A 19,541-nucleotide genomic window follows, 5' to 3' on the forward strand; every position below is an offset into this window, starting at 1 on the left:
ATCAAGAGTTTGAATTGTTATGGACGAGGTTTGAATTGGATCTATTACATCTGTCTGACCTGTGTCAGCCGGGTGTAGAGTGGGGGCGATGCCTCCGTGAGGTTTACATCAGGGACATCAATGGTGGCAGAGTGACGGATATGTCAAGGTGACATTCACCGCCTGGGTTTTTCTATCGAGGTGTGTGAGTCAAATCCTGATCGTCAACAGTTCTAATCAATTACTCATGTAAATTGATTATGAAGCCAAACAGGTTTCCAGCTCCAGGTCTTGTTTACTCTCTATTGTATAATCATTGGAAATTGAACACTGGGTTTGGTGCTGTTGTTGGGACAAAACAAAACAAGCTTATAAATGTCACCTAGAGCTTAATAGACAGATTATTTGAAAACAAAAATGACTGTGTGTGACATCATACATCTGCAACTGAGAAGTGGGAATAACAACAGACAACAATACAAATGTGAAAAAAATTATTGTTCTAAATTTGAATGAAAATTTGTGTAATTGGGGCCCAAGTGCTCATAGTGAAAAGCTGGTGGGAAATTTAGTTTTTCTATGGAATCTTTAATGTAACATTTTAGTCAATAGACCCTCATTTTACTCATGTGCTATAATGGTACTTCACGTGCCACCCAAGAGGAAACTTATACATTAAATACAGAATTTTACAGGAAGTACTATCATAAAAAAAGACTTACTGTCTTCTCTTTTATGGCACAATTTTGTTGCAAATCTATGAAACTTTCAAACTGATCCAAGAATCAGCAGAAGAAACACATTTTCTTCTATACAATACACGTTTCCGAGTTATTATCCAAACTCAAAATTTGAATTAAAGCTTCTTTATCCATAACTACTTTTTGTAGACTGAGGGCAATCACACAGGAACAGCATGCACCATTGGATGTCTTCACCTTTCATAGTTTTGAGATATCGTTTTCCTCAAAACATTTTATTTGACAATAAAATCATGGCATCAAATCCTCCAGATTTATATTGATCATTTCAGAATCAGCAGATTTTAATTCATACGTACATGTTGAGATGGTGGCGGTGACTGGCTGACTTCGACCCTGATCTCGGAGCGCCACCAAGTTGACGGTATACTCCTCCCCGGGTCTCAAACCAGTCTGCACGAATGAAGTGATGGTGCTGGGCAGCTGTGCTGTCATCCCTCCATCATTGTCCTGGGAACCAGACAGACAGAGGCCATGTGATGAGAGGACACTGAAACTCTGCTGCATGTTGTTTGCTTATTTTGAGTAAGCGTCGACTACTGTGTGGAACAAAACCTCTCAGTGGAGATAAAGAATCTGGCAGATAAAATAAAAACATTCTTAAAGACAGGGTTGGTAATCTCGTCAAAGGCAGGTTAGTTAGTGACAGACAGGTAGGTCATTTAAACCAAAATAAATGATTGGCCACATACGCCAGCTTTATTTATTTTTTTATTTTTCAGACAACATTATCTTTTAAAGACTATTGGGTTGTGAGGAGGATACATGCAGTAAATTATCTTCACACTATACTGAGAAATTTTCTTTTCACTTATTTGTGAGCTTCTGGATGATTTGGCACATTAACTTCCAAAACCATGTTACTTGGCGAAAAATGAGTTATGTGCGCCACAGTGCTATTTGTCTGTTCTGCAGAGGCAGCACTCTGTACACTTCCAAAGACCTGTCACTCATCCATACGGAGCCCCCGCTATTCCCAGCTGTTCTCAGAGAGCCGGTGTTGCACATGCACTTCCTGCCGACAGACAGATGTTCCACCTACTGCTGCTCCGAGGTCCCCAAAGGCCTGCGCCACCAAGGCTCATATTAAAAGAGAATATATAGCAGCTTGCTACTTCCCTGATTCAGATCTGTGATTAGAGATGTACCGTTTAATCAGCTCAACTAAATTACCAGGCTGGGCAGCAACACACAGCGCTAATGATCCGATAACAAGTGGTGTTCAATCTCAATAACAATACGGTTAAATGAAGGTAATGCTAAATTATAACTAAATTAATCACCATGACTGTACAGCCTACTCACATCTCCTGTGTCGGTTTGCTCATAATTACTCATCAGTCTGGCCGATGACAAGCTCCCTCACATAAGAAATTACAAATCGTCTTATGGAGGTATTTTTATTACTTTGATTACATTGTACCTGAGTGTGAATGTAGAACTTTTTAACTTAATACTCATACCTGGTATAAATCTGCATATATTGGTCACATATTCAGTTAATTTAGTTTTTCCATGTGTATCAGAAAGTGGTGAGAGGTCATCTGAATAATTCTTATATTTGATTTGAAATGTGTTATTGCAATGATTTATTTCTCAATCACTGAAAAAAGGGAATGCAGCACATTTCTTGTAATTACTTTGTATTTACAGAAATATTAAATAAATAAATAATGAGCATTTAATTACGTATCTTTTATGTGTGCAAATGTGTAAGAGATTTTTCTGGCATTCTTCCTTATGCGTTTGGAGAGTAATGGGGAAGATCAAAGTGTTCCCCAGTGGACAAAAACATTAACTGTGCAGAGAACCGTCTGCGGATCATCCAGAGCAATGGGGACATTGTTTGTGGAAAAATACATCACTGTTGACTTTTTAAAGGTAATTAAATAGTAATGAGCAATACATTTAATCAATTTTTTCCCCCTTTCTTTATTTCAGAGTTTGGTCTTCACTTTTAGAACAGGACTTGTTGATTTCACGTTAAGATCTTGGAAGGCTCTCACTCAAAACCCTGCGCTTGCCCTCTAACAGCCCCTGCTTGAGCTCAAACTGTGCGTTGTCATCGATGTGGGTGTGTTAGCTGTACTTCTTCGACATTCCTGGGTGGGTTCATGCACACCAGTACAGGATTCTAAATTGAATTTGTCAACACTATACATGGCATTCTACTGTCTGGGGATTTCTGACAGAATTCTTGCACAAAAAACATAGAGGAGCAGCACGAGCACAGGAAATCTGTCCAAGCAACAAAATAGTGGGAGCACACAGTTTGAGCACAAGCAGAGCAAATCTAAGCACGAGCAGGGGTGATTTAAGTACGAGCACAGGGCTTAGATTGAAAGCATATTCTTTAAATTTATATATACAGTAATGTATGTACGCAGTGGGTTCCCTGTAGCTTCCCTGTATTCTCCTGATCTACCTATTGTTTCACAGATTTTCCCATTTATGTATGACAAGAATCCCATATATGACATATTTGAGGATATTTTGGTTCTGGCACTGAAAACGTTAACTGTATGGCTGCATTCTAAAGTCAGATATCTACTGTAGGTGTAAGCTTTGGGTCTTGGCGCTCACCCTCCCTCCTTCTTTCACTGTCTCCGTTTCCGTCTTACAGAGCAGTGAGTTCAGTGTTTGCTCACATAGGCCAAGGCTTTCATGCCTACTTCCATTACCAGATTGTCAAAATTCAAAATCCCCATTGCTGGATGCGATCCACAGGTGGCGGGGCTGCCAACTCATAATATGATTTCCCCCGTGGCAACAGTGAGGAGGGGGAAAAGCAAGAGGAGACAGAGGGAGGGGCGTAACCGACAGAGAGGAGGAGGAGGAGGAGGAGAAGAGAGGTGATGGAGAAAGAATGGGAGTGGAGCGAAGGAGGGCTGGACATCTCACCCAAAAAGTGGTGGATGGTAAACAAGAGATAAATGGGAAAGGGTGAGGGGATGAAAGATGGATAGAGGAAGAGCTGGTAGAGGAGAAAAGGAGGCAATTAAATGAAATTAGGAGGACCGCAGCTTCATCCAGAAACGCACTGTCCCTACAAGGGCTTGAAATAAATACATTAAAAAACATCTTCACATCAGATTTAGTGCTTGGAGCCTGGCCGGACCAAAGGATATCTCCCCCTGAGAACACCTTAAAGGAGAAAACCAATTACTGTGAGAGGGCATGAGATTAGAGTGCCGAGACGACCTGAGTTTACAGCAGTGAATTGGAAAGAGAAATCTTTTTTCTTTCTGCCTTTCAACCTGGCCACGCTACGGTTTTTACGAAAGGGTTATTCTGGAAAAGGGTTTAATGGCTCATCCATCTAATAGCCAATAAGCTTAAGACAATCCGCTTGTCTAATTTGGTATGGGGCCCCAAGAAAACCCAGGAAAGTCTACCCAGTTATTTTTCTTCTTTTTGCAACAAATTACTTTAAAAAGAGTTAGAAAATAAAAATTCGTAACAAATTGCCCTTTTTATTGTTAATATTGTTAGTTAGAAACTTTCTTAAAGACTACTAACAGGACAGGGGCAGATCAGGGGCCAATCCGATTTCAGCTGGGGCCCTCCTGGCAACTAGATCTGCCCCTGCCATGAGGAATACTTTGAGTAAAATGGAAACTCAAATGTTTTGTGTGTTGGGAGGGGGGGCGGCAGGCAGTATCACAACAGGATGAACACATTCACCGAGTTCTCACACAGCTTTTCTCTACCTTGGGAATGAAGCTGATCTCCCATCCATCGAAGGAATAGTAGAAGGGTTGCCAGTGGACCTCCACCGACGTCTCTGTGATGGATTTGAAGACTAAACCGTCCGGATTGGAGAGATCTGGAGAGTTAGCCAGAGACAAATTATTGTTCTTCAACCACCAACACAGCCCATGAATCACTACTCAATCTAATGCTGGCCGTGTCCGGCACTGGACGTTTCGCTTTTAAACTCCTGTTTGTGATCTGTTGTCACGTCTTTGTTAATTTTCTTGATTTCAATCATGAGTGATGCTGCTCTCGTGCACTGACTCTACAGGATCTTTTCCACTGTTATCAATTAAAATGTAATTTTGTTTAAAAAAATATTTAAAACATGAGCTTTCCTAACTCACACAAAAAAATTTTTTTAGCTCAGATATGCATAATACTTTCTGAAGCCGGCCTACATATAAAACTTGCACCACTGATTCCATAACTCAGGCTTTGATATTGCAAATTGCTCAAATGACTTTTTCCACAGGCAGATGGGTCCCTATGAATCACCCCGGATGATCAAATACAACATTTTATAATGAAGTTTTGCAAAGTCAACCCAACAATTCATATCATCACTGATAAATGGTTGCATAGGGTTTAAATGCCTTAAATTGTATTTTACTACGCCAATTTCTATCACTGGAATTATATTCACTTATCTGTGAAGGGGGGGGGGGGGAAATAACATTAACAGCAGAGACAGTGCTATCAAATTGTATCAGCTGTATATCTGCCAGCTGTATGCGAGGCAATACAGTTTTCTGTTGCCAATGAAAATTGACTATTACATATTCGTGGAGTGGAAGTAACTTAATTGAAAATGGAGGTGATGAAAATGCGTGTGAATGGACAAATGGAGCAGTAGAAATGGACATAAAACTGTAGTGACAAATGAACAAGTGCTGTGATTCATTTAAAGCTGATCTAATTGAAAGATAACCTGTCTTATATGCATCACTCATCATTTACAACATTAAAGCTGTTCATTTTATCTGAATTGGTGCTTACAAATTTAAACACCCACTCATTGAACCGATGACCAGCAGCAATGTTGGAGATTTTCATCCTTGGACTTTTATTATCACACTTCAATATGTTTTTCAGGCAGGAGAGGAAGGATTTCCATGTTGAATATGTGGTCAGATTAACCATTTAATGCCCGTTTGAAATTGTGATTCAGCATTTTCCGAGAGACGTGAGGACAGCTTCATCTCAGCAGCTTGATGCCCATCTCCTCAAGTGACTGGCTGGTTGTTCCAGTATAAATAAGTTGTTTGTAGCTTTGTGATATTATCATTTATTTATTTTAATATGATAAAAATTCATTTTGGAAAATTAACTTTGGTTTCAGATTGTAAATATTGCATATGCTGCTGCTAGACTGAGGAGACAACAGTGATGCTCATGTAAATGTGAAGTAAATGAGAATGAACAGAGGCAGCACGGTCCATGTTAACTTCAATGTGATTTTTGATATATATATACGAATAGGACAAGTTTTTCTAAACCCAGCTTCAATTTAATTTTTCCCTTAAAATAAAACATCAAATACATGTATCAAATCAATTGATAATTTATCACTCTATTTTTCAACTCATAAATATTTCATCACTGCCATTATTCGTATTTTCATCGCTTCCATTTTACTTCTTTTTTTTTAAACTTCCATCCTTGATGCCACTTTCCTGAAACGATCAATTCTATTTTTTTATTATTATGAATAATAGAACAAAGAAACTGTGGATACATGGCAAATCTAATTGATAAATCTTCACTATACATCCATTTTTACTGATCCATTTTTCAATCCATGTTCATTTCTATCACCTGCATTTCTACCAATGATTCTTGGTTCCTTTCAAACCTCTTATGGGTGAATTTGCCTTTTTGTGATGAGAAGCATCTGGTTTATGTCTCCGTGTCAGATCTGTTGACCTGGTGTGAACCCCACCAAGGAAAGTTGTTGTAAATCATAGGGTGTCAGACTGTATTCATAAATATGTGCGTGAGTGGGAATTGGAAACAAAGCAGATGTTAGAGGCAGGAATCACAACCAGTTGCACAGAGGAGCAGGTGCTGCTCTTACCCTGTTGACACTGAAAAGCATCTTTGGGATGATTTAACAGAAGGAAAAAAAAGTGAGAGACAGGGTGTGTGTGCATCCACATGAATTACTGTTTGCTTGTATGAATGCATGAGCAATAGAGTACAAGACAGGATTATGAGAAAATCGACCAGGAGGTGGATCCAGGATTTTCTTTTTCTTTCCTCAACATTGTGAGATGGGGCATTCTTCAACATTTTCATTGATTTCTCAGAGAATAGGTCACAAATCTAGTGAATTTAAATGTGATTTCATAAGGGGATTATCTGCCTTTCTAGTTTGTTACGGACCAGACGTGGCTGCAGTGGAATATATTTACGCCTCTGTGGAAGCATTTTGTCAAGTTAAGGACTGCACTTACATGTCCAAACAGAAATACTGTCAGGGACACTGATGCTGTTGTTAATGACGGAGAACACGTTGATGTTGTACTCTATGCCTGCCTCCAGGCCTGAGACAGTACAGGTGGTGGTGTTGCCTGGGATCCTTAACTCTAGTTGCACACCTGAGAGAGAGAGAGACAGGTAAAAAGATGCACAGAGACAGGAATGCATCCTAAATATATATATATATGTGTATTTTTACTGCAGCGTTGCTCTTTACTTACCTCCAGGGCTGCTTGGTGTGTAAGTCACCAGGAAATCTGTGAGTACGACCGAGCCCTCCCACTCCAGGTCGATAGTGCGATCAGTCACCCCCCGGACCATCAAGTTCATGACAGGTGCCACTGTTGAAATGAAAAAAAAAACCAATCTGGCTTTAAATATGTATTATTATCATTTACATTGTGTGCGTGTGTTTTTGTATCAGCAAATGTACCCCCTGTGTCAAACAGTGAGTTGGCATCTGTCCAATCAGATCCAGTCTATCCATCAATACAAACTGATCCAGCATGAAGGTACATGGGAGTAAAACTAAAATACTGTTTCAAAAAAATACTGGCAACCCATGACTCATAAATGTGGATGCGTTTTAGCCATCGGGCTGTATATTTTAAATTTGGAGCATCAACTCAAAATCTCATTTCATTCTCAAATAGGAAACTCTGCAAATCTCCTGCAAAAGCTCAAACATAGTTGCATGCTTTAGGAAATGACTGAGAGCAGTGCAAAGGTTTAAAAATAAAGTTAGATTAGAAATACAAAACCTCTGATATGGTCCTTCAGGCATTTACTAGATCCTGTGCCTGTTCACTTTAAGATAATCACGCCTCACTCTCTACAATCTGTATTTTTAGCTATATATATATATATATATGCAGTATATATATATATATGGCAGACTGCATTGTGAATGTGCATTCCTGCCAGTAAAAAAGCCAGTGCTTGTGGTAACATGAGTCGTAAGTGTTAACATGAGCCAGGAGAAGCACTGTCACTCTTTCAGGCTGAAGAGGACAACGTCAAGTCGTAAACCTGAGAGCTGGTGTGGAATGTAAATTCAGAGGGATAAACAAGTGTTTACAGCTCCCTCTGCCAAAAACAATGAGGAGGAAGAGGAGGAGCAGACAGGTGAAGGACATAAAGGAGGGGAGGACGAGACAGAAGGTGCAAACAGTTTTCAGCTGAAGAAATGACGAGATGGATGCACAGAGGACAGAAGAGAACAGGAGAGGAGAGAGAGAGAAAAAAGTCTAGATGAGATGAGAGGAAAAAACGACTGATGCAGAAAGCCGGTTCAAAGAGAGAGAGAGAGAGAGAGAGAGAAGGTGGACAATAAGAAGAAAAAGAGAGAGAGAGAAGAGTAAAAGAACAGCGAGTGTGATGATGTGATAAACGACCTCCCACCCTATCATCATCTCTACATACATCCTGTGATACAGGACTCCACAGCATAGCACAGATGACTCCCCGGGGAACATTTGGACACTTAAGTAGCCGTTTCAGCTACTTCCTCACACACTCGACAGATGGCTGCATCCTTTACTGGAGCTGGCTGCTTTCAAAACAGTGAACCTTCACTGGGGACAACTCCTGCAGCATTCACTCGGCTTTATTTCATCAACTGGACTCGGCCTCGTCAAGTATGTGAAGTAAATAACGAGAGAAAAGAAGGAGCAATAATCCACGGGGTGGGAGAGGAGTGATTGAATGAGGTCATGCAGGAGGCTGAGGAGACGAGCTTCTTGAAAGTAAAGACATTAACTCGGATAGAGAGCGAAGGGCAGACTTAAGTGAGCTCTCTGGAAAAGGTTGCTCAGAAAAGCCAGTCGAGACCGTTGAAGCTGAAATCTGTGACTTTGCACTCCAGATACAGCAAAGACTTGTTTCATCATCCCACTGTTTGTTGCTATGTGAAAGGTCACCGACGGCCAGTTAATCTGAATGCAAATGCTTGTTTACTCAATTAAAATCGTGGCCCGGGAGAGAGGAACGACATAACATCCTATCAACACTACTCGATTGCAGAATATCAAGAGAGTCCCTGACCTTTGTGGCTGGGAAACTTTCCAATCCCCCAGTTTCTCGTGTGACCTCTTTTATTTTCAGTTTTGTTCATCTAGCTAAAAACATGTAGGATGAGTTTAAAGGACACATGCACCAACTTCTCCACCCAGGAAAAAATCTTCAAAACTGCTACCAATAGAGCTAAACAACATGGTTCCTGAAGTACAAATCCCATTCATTTTATGAATAGAGATTTTGCTTATCAGCCATAATATTTTAACCATCGCAGGTAGACATACCACAAGCCATGAGATTCTGAATGATGCAATATGCTCCTGTAGAAGCCACGAGTCTATGATACCAACTGTGTTTTAAGACAAAACATGTTTTATTCGCAATGTCAAGGACAAAAACTCCATTACCCACAATCCTCTGGTGTGATTAGCTCTCGAGTTTAATTCCTGTGTTTCTCTGACATCGTTGGCAGTAAATCAGTTTCTCCAGATAGTTCCAGGGTTTGTCTGTAAAGGTTCATCCTCATGTAGAGTATTAATCCTACGCCTTTTGTGTTTTTGGATACCACTGTCTTTCTAAGTCTTCTGCATTTTGCTCCTCACCTGATTTCTGGCCGTAACACCTACATCGCCGCACACTGCTGATATAACTTGCAAACTAATTCCTGCTGCTCAAGGTCTTTGTCTTCTTGAATTCGTCTGACTCACTGAAGGTTGTTCAAGAATCTTGCCGGGAGTCTTAAAGTCTCATTAGGTTTCATCAGTGTGCCATCATAGGCAGACGCAGCAAAAAATCTACTCAACTAAAACCTTGACAGCAAAACGCCAGCTGACAACAGAGGTCAGTGCATCATTAGAGGACTATCTTACCTCCAGGCTACTTCGTGTAATGGCGTTGCTCTAGTTAATTTGGTCAACCGACAAAATTTTAACTATCGCTCTAAATTAAAACACTTTTGAGTTCGTATATGATATAAGTTGTCTTGACTTTTCTCCATAATTACTGTCAAAGCTCCTTCGCGAGTATCGTTGCTTGTTTGTTAAAACCCCTCCCCAGAAAGTGAGATTTGTTCTGCTGAAATTCAAATTCGCTTTCTCATCGTACACTCTGCTAAAACGGAAAAGAGAAGTGAAGTAGTTGTTTGCAAAGACGTATCGTATCTGTCACAAGCTTCAACGCAATTTTAGTCAAAACAGTCAACAGTAGGTTGCTCACGATGCGTGATGTGTGTTTTGCAGTAGTTTAATCATCTAATGGCACAATTGATGAAAACAAAGCTACTTCATTATTTGTCTATATTTATTACAGTAAGGCTTCTAAATTGCTTTTCCACTGTGTGATTTGCTGCAAATAAAAAGCCGCATTGGTTCAGATCAACTTGATTGATGGTATGCAGCAGAGTATAAGGCAATAAAAAATGGCAATCGACTAGGACTTTCAGAGCTGCTTCACAACGCTGACGTCCACAGACAAATGTAAATGTCAGTTGTCACCAACGGCTGCACTCGGAGGATGTCAACAAAGGGAGAATGCCGCTGATATTTGCCCAATGCGACATCAGCACTCATGGACGTGATCGTGGAATCCCTCTGCTGTCAAGATTAAATGCCACAATCCATGTAAAAAAATACATGGATTGTAATATTTTCCTCCATCCATGAAAATAATTTCCTCTATAGGTCGCCATGATTTAAGCAAATAGCAATCCATTTTCTTTAACATAAAACACTTAAGTCAGTCACCCTACAGGACTCTGGAATCTGAACTGCTTCATCTTGTATTCAGCAAACTGTCTCCTACAAGTATTGGCTATTTAGCCTCTAATTGCTAAGAAATAAGCCATCCACACTCCCTCACTTGGTGTGGATATTAAATCGGGGGGCAGCACTGAGGAATCAGCCTTGGTAATATGATTTGCGGTCCCTGTCTTTCTATCACACGCTCCTCTGTCTGTGCTCATTCGTCTCCTTGTTGACAGCTGCTTTAAAATGGAAGAGGAGGATCTGATATTTGGGGCGTTGAGAGCTGCCACCGAACAAAGGCGAGCGTGGGCTCACAAGCTGCCTCAGCTGCAGTGGCTAATGTGGCACTTCTCTATACCTGCATGAGTGTAACTTTTGACAAATGAAGGCAGTTACAGCTTCTGCTGTCCGGCAAGGCCCACACCTGCATTTGAAGCACAGACAGGGGTTTGTTCTCTTAAGGCAGCTCACTGGAGGTGGAGCTGTGAGTTGTGTTTACAGATGTGTGGACCTAACTTACTACTGCACACACAGACACAAGCTTTGCATTAAGAAGTCCAGACAAAGAAATGAGATGGATCTACCTGTGTGGCTCGAGCAAAATACATGAGATTTACTTTCGAAAACAAAAATACACGATATGGTTGAATGAATAATTTCCTTTATTCTTTTTTTAAAAGATATTTTTGGGGCATTTAAGCTTTATCCACAGGACAGCAAGCATGAAATAGGGGAAGAGAGTGGAAAACCGCTCTGTATTAAAGTGATCTAGCCTTAAAGGCCACTTAAAGCACTTTGCAGTTTTTTACCCACTCATCGAGTGCACCTATGTGTAACACTTTATCTGTCACTCATCAACTACTCACTGATGTAACAGCTGTCAGAGGCACTTTGAGGTACAGTATCTTGAATGGGGGTGACTGGGATCGAACCGCCAAAGTTCTGGTTAGTGGATGACCCGCTCTACCCCCTGAACCACAGCCGCCCATAAAACACGGAAGACACTCAGCAAAAGGACTGGGTCGGAACCAAACCTGCAGCCATTGTAAGAGTGCTCAAGCTGAAGCAAGCTGGCGCCCAGACTTCCTTTCATTCTTATCCAGCGCTCCATGACACATGAAAGTAGCAAAACTTAGTTTGACAGTACTTGTACCAACAAGTAACTGTGATTTAGTAAGTTTTGCTTTATAATGTAATTGTTTGTGAATCGATTAGTCGATTAAATCAGTAAGTAAATGCAAAGAAAGGGCAAACATTTGCTGTTTTTTGCTCTAAATTGTGAGTATTTTCTGTTGTGGTCCTTTTAGCCTTATTGTTAGAATGATATCCTGAGTTTTTGGACTGTTCATCAGATAATATTACGATGTCTCTTCGGGCCTTGGATACTTGTGGTGGACATAGACATTTTATAGACTAAACCTAATTAATTAGCTGAGTGGTGTTAGAGCCATAACTGTATGTTTTCGACAGATGGTGTTTACACAAAGATGCTGCACCACACCTTTAGATCGTAAATCTATGAAAATCCAGTCCAAGCGTCATATTTGTGACATCTAACAATGTGAGAACATCCAAAGCAACATTTAATAAGAGCAGCTCAGAGGGGAAACTGTTTGTTGGTGTTGTTTATCAGGTGGAATCATTTTTTTTCACTTTATGTAGAGGTTTTCCCTCACTGTAAGTAAAGGAGATTATTCTAGACTGTAATCTGAATAGTACATTCAAGTGACAGTATCAACCATTCATGACAAGAACACCCACTTCATCGAATGCTGCAGCTCTTATTTTGAAAGAGACCTGTTTCCTCTCCAGAATTCTGCCTACACTCTTCGAGGGTCACACTGTGTCATTGTGAAATCTGTTTAGGCCGGATGGCTGCTCTGAGTTACTTGGTTGTTCTCAGACTGACAGCGAGTGTTCAGGGAGGACAACTCCTTTGCCCAGAGTTTCTCCTTCAGGGACCTGAACTGCAAATGTCGGACAAACTACATTTTGTGCTTGACAACAGTCAGAGGATTAAACTGATGTGAAGAAGAGAAAGTAGTCGCCTACCGGAGTTACAGTCATCCCCAGCGAAGCCGTCCTGGCAGACGCAGAAGCCCTCCTTGCAGACTCCCTTCTTGCTGCAGTTGTTGGCGCAGTACACCAGCGAGCAGTCCTCGCCCACGTACCCGGGCCGGCACTGGCACGTCCCGTTGATGCACAGCCCCTGGTTCGAGCAGTCGTTGAGGCACCTCCCGACCATGCAATCCTCGCCGGTGAAGGACTCCTCGCACACGCACTCCCCGTCGATGCACAACCCGCGGCCCGAGCAGTCCGAGGGGCACCGCGGCTCTGAGCAGTTGTCGCCTCCAAAGTCACGGTCGCACACGCACTCCCCTTCGATGCACACGCCCTGGCCGGAGCAGTCGTCCGGGCAGCGGGGCTCGGAGCAGTTTTTGCCGCTCCAACCTTCTTCACAGATGCAGCCGCATAAGTCGAAGCTGAAGCTGCCGTGGCCACTGCAGCCAGGAACAAAGTCCAAACGACCTGGGAGAAAAGCACATGTTTATATATGTCATTTGGCAAAATAATTCAAAGACAAAACCAATCTCCAACACAATCATCCTTAAAGGAATATTACACCCTATTGGGTTACAATACATTTTCTTCCTTTTCTAAGAAGACAATAATAATAAATTCTGAGTAATCTACACTTCAAGACTTTAATTATTCTATTCAAATTTCGAATCTGCTTCATGTCTACCACCCTGGATTTTAGACCCAGTATCAAGACATCAATGAAAACCTGTCTCATTTCCATCCTGCCACCGTCCTCCACAGCTGAGCATTTCATCCTCATTCGGATTCAGATTGTGACTGCTGCAGATAATCATATTCTCACCGCAGAGACGGAGCGTTTTCAGAACTTATTTGAATGGGGTGATGGTGTCAAATGAGCAGGTCCTTTAACCGCATTAGAGCCGATAACTCTATCCGTTCCAGTCCCCTCATAATACAATGTCAGCATCTTCTGAATAGTGAACAAAAATTTCAGAAGGTTCCTCCGCTTCTTTTAGAGTCTGAGACTGTGCAGCAGCACAAAGATGTCGCCCTGCAGCATGTAAACACATTTTTCTCCTGCCAATTTCACGTAAAGAATCTGTTTTTTTTCTTCTCGCTACATATATGAGAGAGCCTGTTTTGAGTTTTGTCAGCAGACTTTCATTTCTTTGTCTCCAAAAGCCATATACTTCCTTATTTTTACCTCCACCAAGGATGTTTTTAACCCGTTTGTTTGTTTGGTTGACAGCAGGATGACACAAAAACTACTGAACAGATTTCAATGAAACTAAATGGATGGATGGGACATGAGCCTAGAAATAGCCCATTAGAGTTCCGTGTAGATCTGGACAAAGAGGCTCATTTACAATTTTTTTAATCACTTTCTTTAACATTGTGAAAAAGGAAAAATGCATGGATCTTGAAAAAAAAAAAAAACAGCCTTCATGAGGGAACTGATCTATATAAAGGTGCGCAATTTGGTGCGGCTTGTTCAGGGTTTCTGCAGAAGTCAAAAAGTTCAAATTCCGACTTTTGAAAGACTTTAAGATCGTAATAATCTAAATTTAAGAGCAATGTGGAGTCCAACAGATATAAGCGAATATCAGAGTGTTATCTCTGAAGTCAGTTCCATGTTGGGCTTGTATGTATTTTGAATACAGTGTGCTAATATTTGTATTGCTGAGAAAGAACTACAACACACAGATTCCGACCAAAAATTTCTCTTGAAATAATTATATAATGAGAATTTTAGAGCATGATGAAAGTAGCATTAAATGAACGTTAACATAATCAAGAGCCTGGTATGCTATATTTTAACATATTAAAGACTTTTCAATACCTAAAATTAAGATTACTGTACTACTCATTATGCTAAATTATATATTTTTATATTAAATCTTAGACATTTTAAAAAGGAAACCCTGTTCATTAATTTAAGGGGACATTTGGGCCTTAGCGGGGGAATGTGCTCTAACGAGTGCTACTCTATTCTGTACAGTATTAACATAAAACTACACCTTCAAAGAATATAAATGTTTTCTTCTTCTGAACATAACTCACCCATGGCTGAGCTCTCCCCACAGCATCCGGACCCACACTGAACGCGGAGCATGGAAACTTCTCTCTCTAGCATCTCCACCCTGGTGGCGAGCTGCTGGATCGTGGTTGTCGCTGTGCAGCCACACGCAGCTTTGGGGATGTTGATGCGGTGAGTAAATGTGACCTGAACAAGTTAAGAGGACAGTTTGGAGAACAAGTGAGCAGAAGTGTATGTGGGCATCTTCTATCTCCTTATTCCACAAATCTCTGTGGAATGCGTTTCTCTAGAACTGCTCATGTTATTGGCTTCACACTTCACAATGTTTATATTTCAGGGACCAGGGAGGTCAAGTCTTGAATTTGGTTTGATTTAAACTCGCTATATATTCAATATTGATAAACTTTGAACAAACAGGCCAAAGGCCTCAGTGGGGGTAAAGCAGTGTTAACATGCAGTCTGCTGACCGAGTTGAACATGTCTTCTTCTACATCCTTGGATAACCTACTAGAGAGGTCGACAATTGAGATTATTTGGATACATTTTATATTTTTTATTTCACCATATTAGACTGACACAGACATTCATGGGTGTCACGGGTGCTGATCTTCTGGCAGCAGCATTTAAAGAATTACTTATTATTTAGCTGTTTTTCTACAAAGTAAATGTTTATTTTATTATTGAAAGCTCTGTATCGAGCTGAATCACAGAGCTGTTATTTTGAAAATATTGTGAACTCGGGTCTGACGATTATGTCGATTGAACAGGCAAAGCACTAGCTAAGTTAGTTTTGGGAAGAAGAAATATCTGTTAAACTAGGCCCTCCGCATCTGGGACCACCTTCTGGTTCTCAAGCCAGCTTCTCTGACCACCAGGACACACAAACCACCAGTTTAAACACTCAACTGAAGCCTTATCGACTCATAAAGTGGCATCAACTAATCGTCTAAAGAAACCTAACATCAAGCTTGACTGTGGTCGTGAGTGAGTGGTGCACTTAAACAAACAGTGGCAAGAATATGACTGTTTGCAACATGCTGACAATATGAACGGGCAACTGAGAAGTGGACTGGAGTGGTTTGACAATTTGCTGTATGTGTTTTGATCTTTGCTTGCTATTGGAATCAATTTGACTGCTTGTTGAAGGATTTATCAACGTGGTTTGAACAGGCATCTGTTCAGAGGGGGTGACTTAAAAGGATAGTAGGTGGGTGAAGTGTTTGAGTCCACAAAACACTTGGAGTAAATGGTGACCACTTCTTCAAACATAAAAAAACTACATAACAAATACATAAAATGCCTCCATACTGCTCCTGTGGTGTCATCCAAGTGTCCGTAAGCCATTCAAATTTCGACTTGAAACAAGGTAATGTACATGATGCTTTTAGGCTAAATGTCTGCTGTGATCCTCCCCTGGAGCCGCGTTCACGTGTGGATCACAGAGGACATGTAGGCTAGAAACAAGTCAAATTTGAATTTGAGTAGATGAGTGAATCTTCATTTTTGGGTGAACTATCCCTTTAAATAACTATTCATCACAAACATCTAAATGTAAATCACTATGTGTGATGACACAGATGTTGTCCTTCAGAAATGTTTCTGTGCCACATGAGACTCAATTAACTGCTCTCAAGCTTTCATCCCTCAAGCTTTTACCTCGGTTTGAATTTGTCTGCATTATATTGTTGTTTTTATCACAGTGTAAAGCACTTTTTAAGGTAAAAGTGTGACACATATGAAGCGTATTATTATTATAAATATTTTTTTGATTTAGTACTGCCACATACACATTCAAAGCAGCCGACCACCTCTTGCCTCTCACAGGCGTACAGCTTTTAGAGGTGTTTAACATTGAGCATGTCATTTACACACTCCTGTGACTGTGAAACTGGCGCACAACAAAATAGTCCACTTTCTTTTTCAAGTCCTGGTCGCTCGCTGCAGTTTTTTGACGCTGGCAGCTGGCTGTCGGCGGCAGCGCCGATCGCCCTGTCCCCTATTTATCTGAAGTGATTTACATCGTTGAGCAGAAAACAGGTGTGCTCCTGTTTCAAGAGTCAAAACAAGTGCAACTATTCATCCCCATGAATTTTTTCTCAGTTTAAAAAAAAAAAAACATCTACCTGGCTGTCAGCATCCAGAGTCTGCTCCATGTATTCTGTTGGTCCAGCTGGATCCATCGGACCCTCAACCGAAGGTCTGGACCCCAGCTCAGCACGTGAATCTTTAAAATGAGGAGAATGTGTCGTGAAAACTTGACGGACAGCAGATGACATAGCTACAGTGAGTTTAAACCCAAAACACTCAATGAATCAGGGGACCTCACCGTCACCCGGGACAGGTGGTGCTGAGGCGTCCAGGTCGACAGAGCACAGAGACTCTAAGGGAACATTTATGTTGTATATGTGGTTAAAGACCACTGGTTGCTCCAGCAGTGTCTGGTTGGTGGAGGAAGAGGGCTGATCCCCACCGGGGGTCTGTCTCCTCACTCTGGTGGTACGAACCAGCTTGTTGTCTCCTGATGGAGCAGCATGAATGGCCCCCTGGAGATGGAGAGAGAAAAATATGAAAACACAGAGCAGCGCACGTGGTTAGACTCAAAGGTTTCAAGCTGTTTTGTGCCCTCCAACTCGTGTTCACAGAATGATGGAGTGAAGACTGAGAAAAGAGCCCAGGGGACACAAAACAAGATGACACTAATATAAAGTCTATGAAGGATTCTCTCACTGGCTGCAGCGCTGACATCACAATTTCCACAATAAAAATGTGGGTCATTTTCAAAGGACTGCACCATCAATTCAGTGAGATGGTGTTTTCTCTGTGGCTGGGAGAGAGCTCAGATAATTTCTAATATTAAATAAACATTTTGATATTTCAAAATAATGCCACAGGCGGACAAGTCTAAACACCAATGGATCAACTCAGCGGCTAGAGGTTGATTCTGGATATGAAATGAAAAGATTAACATGAAAATGTGAAGAATCTGATGAAGAAAGTTCCTTTATGTTGATTTCTTGCACTACCTGCATGAAACAGGCCGTGTGTTATAACCATTTCCCACATTGATGTTGAAAGAATATGTGTAGGGAAGCAGTGATAGTTGGAGGGTGTATCTTGTTTTATTCGCCCTTTCAAATCCAAAAGCAATCAAATGTAAAGAATTGATTAAACCGTGTGTTATTTTACCCAAACGTTATTTGTTGTCTTGCATAACTAGCGTCCTACCTACAGAAGCAACCGGAGATAAAAAGAAGGGGCAACTGAAACTCCCCATGACATGTCCACTAAAAGTATTATAGGTCAAGAGCCTGGCAGCATTGACACATGTCACGGTCAACAAGAAGTCTCAAGTTTTATAAGACTTGGGTTGTTGCAGAAAGCAGGTGGAAACGAGAGTGAAGCATTTCACTTCGATGGCCGCCCCTGCTTGTATGAAGTGGAGTATATGGAAAGACAGCTCCTACAAATTGAAGAACAGAGAGGGAGGGGCAACAAGCAGAGGATGGACAACATGCTGCTGCTCGGTTGCGAGTGAGACTTCTTGTTGAGTGAGACATGTGTTATGTTGCCAGACTCTTAGCAAAGATCCAGAATAACACAGCCTTTGAGCCTGTTTTTGGTGGAAAATATCACTTTTAGTGCATATTTTATGGAATGTCACATTTGCCCCATAAGATTACACTGTAGCCACTGCCCATGGAGGTGATCTACTGGATAAACATGTAATTAGATACAAGGTACATACAAATAAATCCTGGAAGAGCACACTCAATCATTTTTATACAAGATTCTTAAAATGATTCAGCTGGAAATGCGATGTGAATAATTGATGCCTTTTGAAAATTGAGAAGCTTCTGTCTGAAATAAAGAACATGTTGTTTCTATTACAGGCTTACAGAAAGAACGCAGGTAGTCTGAGACATCACTCCTCTTTGATACTCTAACCAGCCAGGACAGAATTGGAGTGGATTTGTGCCCAGAGTCAAGTGATTAACGCGGCTGCCAAAAATGGTAGATTGCAAATAAATAATGAATATGAAAAAGGCCCTGGGCAGCTGCACTCACTGAGAGAGAGGGAAAAAAAATGGACAGGGCCATTTTGTCTGAACTCATTTTACCTGTAGAGCAAGAGACAGAGCCAAAACCAGGATCCAGCTTGTAACGGGCGCTGTGGCCCCACGGTGCTGCTGTGAAAGTGGCATGCTGCGATGAAACCCCACCACTCCTTTCCACTCACACCTGTGGAGGAGGGAGAAGTAGCAGAAAGGTGGAAGAAGAAGAGAAAGAGAGAGAGAGAGGCGTTAAGACTTAAATGAAACAAAAACAGTCAGTGGTGGTGCCTGTGTTGCATGAAAATGTGTTTTCTCCAGGGTAGTTGCTAGTGTGCCAACACGGGAACATACGTGCATGTGTGTCTATGGAGCGCGTGTTTCTGTGCACGTGTGAGAAGTCATCTTATCCTCTGTAAACGGTAAATAAATTCCTCTGATCCCATTATGGATTATGGAGCCGACTTAGAACCTTTGAATGTATTTCACTGCGCAATACCAAATATTTGATCTTTCCACTCGGGAGGAATAGAGAAATGTAGCTCAGGGAGAGAGTTGATAGATGGATTTCAGCAGAGACGTGGTTAGAGTGATGCCGCTGTAATCCCCTCTCCATTGAGTGGGGGAAGTGAGACCAGGGACACACTGAAATAAAAAGCTGCACAGAGGAAAAAGTGAC

General features: G+C 41.2%; 1 protein-coding gene across 3 annotated transcripts in view; it reads right to left on the minus strand.

The window, feature by feature from the left end:
* tnr (tenascin R (restrictin, janusin)) overlaps positions 1-19,541 on the minus strand; it is a 163,026-nt gene that overhangs the window by 55,612 nt on the left and 87,873 nt on the right. For all 3 annotated transcript variants that reach the window (XM_047342136.1, XM_047342137.1, XM_035171572.2), the window contains exons 4-12: positions 18,932-19,052; positions 17,140-17,356; positions 16,937-17,037; positions 14,837-14,999; positions 12,785-13,261; positions 7,196-7,315; positions 6,950-7,093; positions 4,451-4,566; positions 1,040-1,190 (exon numbers count right to left, since the gene is read on the minus strand). In XM_047342136.1, coding sequence (XP_047198092.1) covers positions 1,040-1,190; positions 4,451-4,566; positions 6,950-7,093; positions 7,196-7,315; positions 12,785-13,261; positions 14,837-14,999; positions 16,937-17,037; positions 17,140-17,356; positions 18,932-19,015 — 1,573 coding nt within the window. In that variant the 5' untranslated portion in view covers positions 19,016-19,052. The remainder of the gene's footprint in view (positions 1-1,039; positions 1,191-4,450; positions 4,567-6,949; positions 7,094-7,195; positions 7,316-12,784; positions 13,262-14,836; positions 15,000-16,936; positions 17,038-17,139; positions 17,357-18,931; positions 19,053-19,541) is intronic.

Source organism: Hippoglossus stenolepis, chromosome 11 (assembly GCF_022539355.2).
Source record: "Hippoglossus stenolepis isolate QCI-W04-F060 chromosome 11, HSTE1.2, whole genome shotgun sequence".
In the NCBI taxonomy this organism is placed as follows: Eukaryota; Metazoa; Chordata; class Actinopteri; order Pleuronectiformes; family Pleuronectidae; genus Hippoglossus; species Hippoglossus stenolepis.